Here is a 12,525-nt window from a genome sequence, read left to right as displayed (position 1 = left end):
TTATTTTAGTTTGGGATTAAAAAATCTTATTTGAGATAGATTTTTTAATTTTTTTAACTTTTATGAGAGAAAAAATAAACTGATTATAGATTGGTAAAACATTTTATCTTATTTAATTAAAATAACTTATTTTATCTAATAGGACTATTTTAATCACAACTTTTAACCCAAACGGGCCTTAATCAAGTGACTTGAAGTGCGCATGAGCGTAGGTTTGTAAGAGAGAATCATATAGATCATGGAACACCAAAGCAAAATATTCTGGCAAGACAATGCAAAGTGGTAAGTACAATAATCTTCACATCAACATGGACAGATCATGGGTGGTTGATGATTGGGTAACTATCTACAAAATGGTTTGGACCACCCAACCAATTTTTTGAATTTGAGGTGGGTTAGTTATGGTTTGTGGTAAGCTGAGGGTTGCAGTTAGTGAGGTGAAAGTATTTTAAATAGGAAAAGTGTTAAAAAAAAATAAGTAAAAAATGGAAAGTGTTATAGATTCACGTTTTACATTCATAAATATATCTATACTGATGTGGTAAAGATAATAAGTCTCATATAATTAAGTGTATAATTAATAAATAATTGATATTTGTCAGATAACATCATTATGAATTGAATTGAAAAAGATTTTTGAGGAACTCAAACATTTTTTTGTAAAAGATATATTAAAATGTATTGAAATGTATAAAAATAATTTGAAATATATATAAAAAAAAATATTAAAATTATAAATATTTTGAAAATTTATACTTCTCATTAACAATAACAAGACATTTTTAAATAGTGGACAAGTCTGATTGAATTGATGTCTCGTATTTTTTCACTCATTTTTTTATTATACAAAATTTGAAAAAAATATTGTGTTTGACTTGAGATGGTGAGTGTTTAATCACATCAAACATCGATCTCAAGTTGTATCACATAACAACTTGGTGTTATAGATTCACATTTTATATTCACAAATGTATCTATATTGATGTGGCAAGGTGATAAATTTCATATAATTAAGTGTGTAATCAATAAAAATTTGACATTTATCAAATTACATCACTGTGGATTGAATTGTAAAAAAAAAATTGAGGAACTCAAACATTTTTTTGTAAAAAATATGTTAAAATGTATTGAAATATATAAAAATTATTTGAAATATATAAAAAAATATATTAAAATTATAAATATTTTGAAAATTTATACTTCTCATTGACAATAACAAGACATTTTTAAATAGTGGGCAAGTCTGATTGTATTGGTATCGTATTTTTTCACTTATTTTTTTTATTATGTAAAATTTGAAAAATTATTGTGCTTGACTTGAGATGGTGAGTATTTAATCCCATCAAACATCGATTTCAAGGTGCATCACATAACAAATAATAAATAGATTACACTACTTCAACATAACATACCTGTTATATAAATTTTTTTCATAAAATTTAAAAATTGTCTACTTGGAGGGTACTCTTGGACATGGTGGGCCCATCACAAGGCCCACGTTAACGACTTAAACCATTTGTCAAAAATCATCTTTTGCTAAAATAAAATTGATGGGGCAACTATAACTAGGTGAGCGCCGATTTGTTTGAAAAAATGGATTGAGATTGATAGTGAGATGTGACTCGCTATATGAAATGTTTGTTTTGAGAGATAAAAAAAGAACTCCTAATCCTTTAATATTAGGATAGGCCTTGAAAGGGAAATTAAGATGGAAGAAGTGTTAGAAAAATAATTCCAAGGACTAGAAACTTTTTATTTTTTCATTTTTTACATGCTAGGCATTTTTTTTAACATTGAAGTTTAATTTTTTATATTTTTTGTTAAGTAAAAATCATTATTTTATTTGTTTTATTTTTTTTGAAAATTTTTTTATTTTTTTTGAAAATTTTTTACATGTTAGACATTTTTTTTTTGGATATTAATGTTTAATGCTTTTATATTTTTTTATTTGTTTTATTATTTTATAGTTATTTTATATAAAAATAATTTAATAATCCCTACACTAACAACTATCATCAAAACAAACACAATTTTACTTAATCTTCTCACTATCAATCCCCTCACTAACAATCCCATCACTATTAATCCCCTCATTATAAATCATCTCCATATTACTTCTGAAAACAAACAAGACCTAATGGTATTACATTTACATTCAAAAAAATATATGTTCTATTGTCAAAATTATACTGACCATTTATTTTGTTGAAAATAAATATAATTCAAACATATAATTATAATTGTCCAATCAATTTGCTTTTTAGCATAGACAATTTGCTCATACGCTATAAGTAAACAATTCAAATCATCGAAATAGTCCCATAATGGACCAACACCACCCTCCAATTAGGAATCCAATCACAAAGAATACAAATTCTTTTAGATTCAACTTATCAAGCAATGTAGTAACACTTCCTGTGTTTTTTCCCCTGCCTTCTTGATTTTCTCAGCAGCTAAACAGGGCATAGTAACTGTTACAAAACCAAAATTTTCTTTTGCTTTCAGGTCATTTTTTCACCCAAACATAATTCTCACCACACGCCCCCTTCTCCCAACCCAACTCCAATGAGCTCCTCAAAAGATCTCCTGATGGGTTGCCAGAGATGCCATTGATGAGTTCGAGATAAGCATGGCAGTCACACTATTCCCAAGCTTTTCTCTTGTTTCTTTCCTATGTTTTCTAAGCGATCAAACAGACCCACCAAAAGAGAACCCCTACTTAGTTAAAGTGAGTTGGGGTTGGGGGTGAAAAACACAATGTTCTCATTCAACTACAATTTTACCCATCAGAAAGAAAAATATATACTGAAAAACTAAATTTGAATTCAATCCAACTAACAATCCATGAGAAACATACCAAAGATGTCTAACAACCAACCTTTTATCATAGTGCCATATTTTGAACAGAATCACTGATGATGATGGTGTTCACAGCAGCGCCACTTGTCACAGCAACATTGGCTGGTGGGACCATTGAAGTTCCCACTTGAGCAGAACCACCGGTGATTGCAGCAGCGGCACTTGTCACAACAATGTTAGCCGGTAGAACCATTGAAGTTCCCTCTTGACCAAAACCACTGGTAGCATCGCCACTTGTCACAACAACATTGGCTGGTGGAACCATTGAAGTTGCCACTTGACCAGAACCACCGGTGATGGTGTTAGCAGCATCACCACCTGTACTAATCTTGGGAATTTTGGGTTGCAGAATTTCAGGTTCCTCTACTTTTTGCTGCTTTTGCATTGGTTCAGGTGAAGAATATGCCTTCAATGTGTTGCCCGCTTGCGTATCAGCACCAATTTTCTGCCTGTTCACATAACTGGATTTGTTTATGCCACGAAGTTGCCGGAACCTGTAATCGGTTTCTGGCCGACGGCAAATTTTTCTTAGGGGCACAATTTCCTGAAGAAAGAATTAGCCACCGGATGAAAACATTGGCCAGCATGAAATGTATAAAATAGACTAAATGGCAGTGAATAAAATAGGTCTAAATGGCATAGTAGAATGTGCTTTAATGCATGTATTTTGCACTAAATGCAACATGGAAAGAATGTCGATCGTATGTGCCCGAGAAAACTGTATGATAATAAAGTATAACACAAAGAAAGATTTCAAAATCAGGAATTCTTTCCCACAAAAACTTGTGTGAATTAATGAGAAAGTGCCACTGCAAGCAAAAAATAATGGGGTAGAAAACCCATTTCAAGTTAGGACCAACAACAATAATGCATACCTATATTGAGGCATGAAAAGCTATGCAACCCAACAAATATAGGTCTAAATGGTGCAGTAGAATGTGTATTAATGCATGTATTTTGCATTAGATGCTAAGTTAAAAGAATATCGACTGTATGTGCCAGAGAAAACTGTATAATGTTGAAGTAAAACACAATGAAAAGAAGTATTCTTTTATTTTTCTGAACAAAGGTTTCAAAAGCAGGAATTCTTCGCATAAAACTCATGATGAGTGAGAAAGTGCAGTTGCAAGCAAGAAATAATGATGCTGAAAACCATTTCAAGTTATAACCAAGAACAATAACACATCCCTACGTTTTGAAAATGAACAACTATGCAACTCAATTGACCGCTACAACTTCTACTGATTTTGGTTTAAGCGAGTTATTCCTTGAAAGAATTTCTGTCAGTCCAACTAACTGAAGGTGCTGATTTTATGTCTATGAAAAGACCAACACTAGTCATGCTCCATGCCCATATAGGAGAATATTTCTTCACAAACTTTTCAAGAGACAATATCAACTAAAAGTTGTTTCAATGGTATTTCCCTTGGAAAGATAAGCACTACTAACTGTAGTTTTTACTGTTCAAACTATTTCACTGAGGCTTTTCTTCGGGAAATAATCTCCAGTGTAACAGATAAAGTATAATGTGCTCAATCTACCCAACAAGCTTGTAAGAAAGAAAATAAACTTGTTATCCTAAACAGCTGCTCCAACTCTGACAAACAACAACAAAAACAAAGAGCAAGAGATGTCACCATCTAACAATATAAATAAAATGGCCCAAGATTAAACTGGGCATTTTAAACACTAGGTTTAATTGAGCCATGAACCACAACCACAAGACACCCCCACCCCCCCCCCAAAAAAAAAGGAAAAAAAAATTAAAAGCAAAGAAAGAAAGAAAAAGAAATGAACTCATAGAACGTTTGCAGTAAAAAAAATATTCAGTCGTATATGGTATACCTCAGACTCATCATGATCATAATGCACCCGGAACCTACAGCGGCAACCTCTTAAATCATGCCTTCGTTTCCGTACATCAAGAACATGTGCGTCGAAGTAAAGAGCTTCCTCTTTGCCGTCCTGAAATTTAAACATTAAAAAATAAATAAAATATCAAATCAAATGGGGATTCTGAAGATTTGATAAATTTAATTTCTTTTCTTTTAAAATTGAGATATATAAATTATTCTGCAGCATCATTATAAAGACATTCACACCTGAAAACAGAGTACAAGATCTCCAGGAAGAATTGCAGCACATTCTGATGGTTCGCATGGAAGAGACCGTGGTCTAACATTCCTACGAATATTAACCCATTCATCTTCCTCCGGTCCAAGACCAGCAAAATGAACCAGAACCTCCTGAATTGGCCAGCAGAATTTAAATCATAGCTCAAGTCAAAAAGGTTGGCAGAAGGTCAAGAAACAAGTTGTGAACTGGCATTTTTAACTTCTAAGTTCTAACAAATGTTAAAGGGAAAAGATTGTTGTAGTCCAAGGGTAGGTTGCAGATATTATCCATCAACAGTGCACCATTTGATGGATTCGCCTAGAAATTCAGTAACAAACTCGATTCCTAAGTTCCTACCTAAAGATGCTCGGATGCTCCATACAATTAATATAGGCATACATCATGTGGAAACATAAGATGAATAATAGTTCATGAAGGGTCTAACAAGAAATATGCCATTGGGTGAAATAGGCTCGAATTGTTTATTTGATGTGGTTTTGTTTTATGATGGGACTTAAGGCTTGGTTTGGTTTGGTTTGGTTTAAGAATAAAGTTAAATGAGCAAAAAAAGTGTCAAATTATATGAAGATAGAGGATCCCAATAATGGTAATTATGAAATTCAGAAGAATTAGTGGTATACGGTATCTCTTCCTTCTGATAACTAACTCATTAACATATGAAGGAGAAATCAACTTAAAAAATTACCGCGTCACCCTTCTCAAGAGATCGATGAGACATAAACATTGCAACATCATACCTGAGGCAGGGAGCATAAAAGGAATGAATTATTGTCATTCAAAACAGGTTAGTAATTATCAGAAAGGATGAGGGCAAACATCAAATAATTAACATCCAGAAGTTCTAAACCTGAAAAGCCAGAAATACTAACCATGCACCATCCCTTGCAGATTTAGCTTCGAACTCCATATGATATTTATCTGAAACAATTCTTTCTGCACTTTGAACTGCTGAAAATGATAATGAGGGCAAAACAACACCATCCATTGCAGATTTAGCTTTGAACTCCGCATGATTTTTATCTGAAACAGCTCTTCCTGCGCTCTGAACTGCTGAAAATGATACTGAGGGCAAGATAAAATGAAGTAAGATGACAAGAAGTGAACAGTCAAACATGAAATTACAAAGGTAAAAAAAAAGAAGTAAGAACTCTTTTGGAAGAGATTAGATGACAGGTAGAAGCGAACTGTCAAACATGAATAATGAAGTGGGGAAAAAAAAAAAAGAAGAAGAAGAAGAAGAAGAAGCAGCAGATAGAAGACCTCTTCTGGAAGAAAAATTAAGACTCGTAAAGAGCAAAGAGGCTGGCAGATTGCCTCACACCAAAAAGTGAGTGGATTATACATTGGGAAGAGTCAGAAGCACTGTTACCAGACAACACTATTACCCCAGCAATTTACATTTTGGAACACCCCAGCTATCCAAAGTAATCCCAAAAATATTTTCCAATATAAACCTTAGGAGGAAAATAATTGATTTGTCATTCAAAACAAATCAATTAAAATAAACTAACATCTAAGGAGAGTGGAGTTCTAGCATGACAAAACATAAAAAATGGGTCATAATGCTCATAGGAAATGTGTTGTAACATGATTAATTGAAAAAGAGAAAGCAATATTTTATTGGATATTTAATTGTTAAAAGAAAATTGCTCTAGAAGTACCTTGTATTCTAATAGTATAATCTAAACTAGTCTACCCTTGTTGTACAACATTTTAAAGAATGTGGCATGCAACATTCCTGATTCAGTTCCCCAAGTACCAAAATGATCTACATTCCCAGTAACATATGTCAGAAGACTTTCACGCCAAGGAGCAAGTGACAGGAACTTTTAATTGTTAAGAGTAATTCTCTATACCTAATTGCTGTGGCACAGAAAATACTAGAACCAGAAAGGCTGGCTATGAAGGATTAACCTACTTGTAAGTTTTATTTCTCAAATTCAACTCTGCTCATTTCCTAAAAATTAACCAATCACTGGAATCAGTGAATATCTAATAAAATAAGGACTACAGCATTTCATTCAAGCAAACTATTGTTGGCAATTCTCTTACATACACTTGTTCTCCATCAACCCAACCTAAGCAACAACCACATATTTCAAGCTTAATTTCTTAACTAAATAAATTTTATTATTTCCAAAACTCAACCAATCAATGAATCAGAGCAGATTGCATTAAATAGGAGCATTCACATAGAGCATTTTATTCAAGCAAACTTAGTTTGGCAGTTCCATTAGACACTCCCATGCTCAATTCAACCTATGACAATTAAACCACCCAGAATGGGGCGTGACAATACAAGATTCCTTAACTACTATAGTATATAGCTAATCAGCAACTATGGCCATACAACGAGTTAGATTAGGCAGAAAGGAAAGAGTAAGTTCTTCAATGGCCTGTGCATCCAATTTCAAAATTAACCAAACCTATTTAACAAATATGTGCTTTTGACCAAAGAATACGAATGTTGTCATCTCATAATTTCAATTGAAATTTGCAGAATTGGAAAGCTTGTACAGTTGCATTCTAAAAGGGATGAACATGGACTTGCCACCACATAAATTTTCAAAAATGTAAGACCCTACAAGTGGGAGACACACAACATATATAGTTATATATATTTATTTTATGTCATATATAAGGATAACAAGTATTATTTGTCATTTATATAAATTAAAAATAACAATAATGTAATGTAAGTAATTTAAAAATTAATGTTACATTAAAACTATAATGTCTAAAGTCTAATGGCTACTGGTACTACATGGTTAATAACGATAGTGTAATGTAAAATTAATGTAATGTAAGAATAACATCAAACTACCAAAAATAAGAAAATATTCCTTTCCAAAATTACGAAGAGTTGATGAAACAAACCAGCTAGGATAACCTCCATAACAGTACACAAAAATGTATTTTGTCCATAGCATTTTATAGTTCAAAATAGAACAACAGAAATATATATATATATATATATGAAATGCATTGAACAAATGGAAAATGCTAGACTCATAAATAATTATATGCAACTTATCTACAACATAAAATTTAGTGTTGAAATATTCTATTTTAATGCAATCAACCATTTAGTACCAGTAGTCATGTTGACAGAAACATCCATCAGAAGCATGATATTCTAGGTCTAGGCATTTAACTAGGTAATGGCAGAGCTTATTGAGTCCCCAATGAAGGATTCACTATGCAGCAACGTCAATCCAAAATATATATTAGAAACAAAATTACTATAGGAAAATACAGGTGAGCACCAGATAAGTGTGCCAAAATATAGGAAGCCAGAATGTTGTCAATCCTACCTGGAGCAGTCACAGATTGATGCGGTTGAGGGACATTTCTCACTGCAGTAGAATCATCCCAAGGCAAACGTGATACATAGATTGTAGAGTTCACTACGAAGCAACATCAATCCAAAATATAAATTAGATAACAAAATTACTACAGGAAATACAGGCAAGCACCAGATAAGTGTGCCAAAAAACAAGAAGCTGGAATGCTGTCAATCCTACCTGGAGCAGTTACAGATTGAGGGGCTTGAGGGACATTTCTCACTGCAGCAGAATCATCCCAAGGCATATTTGATAAATACATTGTCCGGTTCGCTACGCAGCAACATCAATCAAAATATAAATTAGAAAACAAAATTACTACAGGAAATACAGCTAAGCACCAGATAAGTGTGCCAAAAAACAAGAAGCTGGAATGTTTCCAGTCCTACCTGGAGCAGTTACAGATTGAGGGGTTTGAGGGACATTTATCACTGCACTTGAATCATCCCAAGCAATAGGTGATACATTTAATGTCCTAGGATACTTGGCCTTTGACCTGAGAGCATGCCGCCTATTTGTGAACCAATTCCACACCTGTACAAAGTATCTAAATTAGCAAACGATTCTTGGGGAATCATCAACATGCAGTCAATGGAAAGTGTCTTACTTGTTTCATTTGAACTACAATCTTTCCTGACCGTTCCACTGAAGCACTACAACCAAAGACAACCACAAGATGACCTGACTTCTGACATTGTAAGGCAAGCAAGAAGTTTCCAATCATTTGAATTCTTGAATTAATGCACATTAACTACACACCTGAACCTATCGGCAAGAGCTACAAGAACTTCACGTGTAGGCATCTGAGTATTGTGTTCTTGCAGTATAGTTTCCATCTCAGCAACCTTAAAAATGAAACAATGATGACCTAAATCATTGACATTGTTCAAATGCATTTACAACCTCCGAAAAGATACCATCATAGTTAATGCCATAAATAATAGTATTCTCTACTGCCTCGTGCTAGAGATCACCAAAGCATTAACACATGCACTAAACAAATACCCATTGTCCAAATGAAAGGTTTTATTGGAATGCATTCCAAATTATGTATGAACGATTGCTCCCACAAGGTTAAAGCCAATACAGGGCACAAAGAGATGTTTCCATCGAACATTTGAGCTTGTGTTGAAAATTGTTTTACTACATACATGTGCAAAACCCCTTGCACTAGCAAATAATGAAACCTAAAGGCACAGTAGATTCCTAATTAACCACCAGAACCAAAAAAAATAATTCTTATCAGTTCATAATCCAGACAATACCCATAACGCCAAGAAGAAAGATGCAAAGGCAAAGCAATTAGGGCCTTTAGTTGTCCCACCCAACTATGTGAATTATTTGGACAGTTTCAGAATTAGCTCATTTACAAATTAGACAATTACCATTGTTTGGATTTAAAAATTAAGAATTAAAAAAACTCAAAAATCCAAACAATTTACTTGATTAAAATTTGAACTTGGTCAATTCTTCTTAAACATAAAATTACCTAATCTCAAAACGGAAGATTTAAAATTTGCTATGTTCAACACCTATACAAATTGAGTTAACACATTTACAAAGTCAGAGATTTCAAATCTGTTAATTTGAAATAGAACAATTTATGAAATAAAGCTATTCCGTCAACCAAATGGCCCCTTTGTCTTATTGTCAGTGAATACCTAAACAATACAAATAAGAGATACATCTCCAGTCCTCATCCATATATATGCACTCCATATGAGGTTCTTAAATCACAAAAAATGACACCAAGTATACAACATATCTTTCCTCCAATTTGTTTCACACAAAGATATATAAAACAAATTATACTATTTTTCATTTTTTTTTTAATCTTTAGTCAACTTCTTTCAAATTTCTTTCACAAATATAAGTGCATATAAAAAATAAATAAATAAATAAGAATTATTTTTTGTTTTGTTTATTTTTTGAAATTTGTTTTTTAGTTTTTGATTTTTTGTATTATTTTGTCTTTAGCGAACCTTTTCATATTTTAATCAAATTTTTTATATCTTGAATGCACTTACATTTGTGAAGAAATTCAAAAAACAAAAATCACTATTTGTTTTTAAATAGAAATAAATTAGGGAAAAAAAAAAACTCAGAGTTTGATCCTTGTAACAAAATAAACCCTGAATTTTTAATGTTGACAATTCGTACTCTAATCTTTTAATTTGGTTTCAATTTAAATCATCTGCCTATTTTTATTAAGTAAAATCAATAAAAAAATTTGATATTTTAGTCATTAAACTCAACGAAAAAGGGCATTTAGACATTTTATGTATATCTATATGGAGTTTAATGGCTAAAATACCATTTTTCCATCAATTTTACTTAACGAACATAAATGAATGGTTTGGATTAAAAATGAATCAAAAGATTAGGGTTTAAATTGACAAAATTAAAAACTCAAACTTCATTTTATTACAAAGGTCAAACTATAGGGTTTTTTTGGTTGTTTCTTCAATACATTATTATTTATTTTTAGTGAACTATTTTGATATTTTTTTCACAAATATATTATTTTTTAAATGCATCTAAATTAAAATTTCAAATTTAGAATTGTCATTGCAAATTTAAAAGGACAAAAGGGTCTTTGAAGCAATTATCCTTCTTCATAATTTCCCATCCGAATCTAAGATTATTGGAATAATCATTTCCAAACATTTAATCCCATCCATCCAGTTAAACAGTCCTCGGACTATTTACTTCCGGACTAATAGTCCATGACATTGCAATCCCCCTTTACATCAATCACATTGCATGGCAAGAACAGAAGACATTGGTGTGAAAAATTCATACTTAAATTCCAATTGCTTTAAAAAAATTAATCTGTCTAATAAATAGCATCAAAAAATTCAAGACCTAGGTAATTAAGCTGCCAATTATACTAATTAGAATCTAAAAATAAAAATAAAAATAAAAAATGACCGATTTCGATAACCGTTACGCCATCCCCAACCCTCACTCAAACTTTTACTAATTGAGTAAAAAATTAATCTTTCCAATGAACAGTATCAACGAATTCAAGAATCAAGCTGCTGATTATACTAATTAGAATTTTATAATATAAAAAAAGGCGACCCATTTCGATATTCGTTACGCCATCGCGAACCCTCACTCAAAGTCTTACTAATTGAGTAAAACATTAATCTTTCTAATGAATAGCATCAAGAAATTCAAGAATCAAGCTGCCGATTATACTAATTAGAAATTTTTATTTTTTTTATTTTTAAAAAAGACGACCCATTTCGATATACGTTACGCCATATCGAACCCTTACTCAAATTCTTACTAATTGAGTAAAAAATTTATTTGATATGAAGCACTCCATGACAAACACAAATTTGAGTAAAGTTTCAGTAATGGCAGAGATGTAAATTTGAAAGCTTACAAAATGATTTTGGAAAATTTGAGTAAACATTTGAGTTTGATTAGGGTAAAACTCAATTTGATATAAATTCGAGTCAAGGAATGGAGATTTTTTTTTTTTTTTTGAGTACTTTTATTCAAATTCAAAATTGATATAGATTCGAGACATGCATGCCCTTACATTTGTGTATATATATAACCATAGAGAAAGAGAGAGAAGAGAGCAGAGAGAAGAGAGGAAAGAGAAGTGAAACCTCAGTATGGTTGAAGCGGAAGACTGGGCCTCCGTTGCTCGGCGGTCTCCCCATCAGCTCCTCGGTAGAGAGAGAATCGAAAACTGCAGAGAGAGAGAGAGAAGTGGGGTTGGGGAACTTTGGTTCAAAACTTGGAGGGATTGGGACATAAATTGGACGGTTTAAGGGCGCACTTTTTCTATTTCATTCTTCAATTAAAAAAGATTATATTAGGTTTGGTTTGAATTTTTTGAATTTAAATTTTTTATTTTTTTATATTTTTTTTGTTTTTGATGAATATTTTTAAAATTTTAAGTAATTTTTTTATTATTATAGACGTACCTTACTTAAATTTATCTAAATAATAAAATATTTTTAAAAATTAATAAATATATAAAAATATGAAAAATATATTAAATTTTCATATATTTTTTTATATTTTTAGTATTTAGTAATTTTTTTTACAAAAAAAATTAACAAATATTATACTTTTTAAATGTATTTATATTAAATGTGTCTAAAAATTTTAAAAATGCTTAAAATATTTTTAAAAATCAGTGAAAACAAAAAAAATACTTAAA

At 31.6% G+C, this 12,525-nt stretch overlaps 1 protein-coding gene across 3 annotated transcripts; it reads right to left on the bottom strand.

The window, feature by feature from the left end:
* Positions 1-2,777: 2,777 nt before the first annotated feature.
* LOC114289321 (protein SAWADEE HOMEODOMAIN HOMOLOG 2) lies at positions 2,778-12,141 on the bottom strand. 3 transcript variants are annotated; one of them, XM_028233027.2, is made up of 11 exons: positions 11,966-12,141; positions 9,099-9,184; positions 8,947-8,992; positions 8,729-8,873; positions 8,520-8,612; positions 8,310-8,402; positions 5,865-6,057; positions 5,681-5,732; positions 4,962-5,105; positions 4,705-4,824; positions 2,778-3,403 (listed from the first exon to the last, which is right to left on the bottom strand). In XM_028233027.2, exons 1-11 carry the CDS (start codon positions 12,017-12,019, stop codon positions 2,885-2,887), a joined length of 1,545 nt encoding a protein of 514 aa, XP_028088828.2. In that variant the 5' UTR covers positions 12,020-12,141; the 3' UTR covers positions 2,778-2,884. The 3 variants fall into 3 exon arrangements, with proteins under 3 accessions (XP_028088828.2, XP_082735997.1, XP_082735996.1); XM_082879871.1 differs by having other exon boundaries at positions 8,947-9,020; positions 11,966-12,119; XM_082879870.1 differs by lacking the exon at positions 8,520-8,612 and having other exon boundaries at positions 11,966-12,139.
* Positions 12,142-12,525: the final 384 nt, after the last annotated feature.

This window comes from Camellia sinensis, chromosome 7 (assembly GCF_055761805.1).
Source record: "Camellia sinensis isolate YWXY chromosome 7, ASM5576180v1, whole genome shotgun sequence".
NCBI lineage: Eukaryota > Viridiplantae > Streptophyta > Magnoliopsida > Ericales > Theaceae > Camellia > Camellia sinensis.
This window is presented reverse-complemented; position numbering and strand designations above follow the sequence as displayed.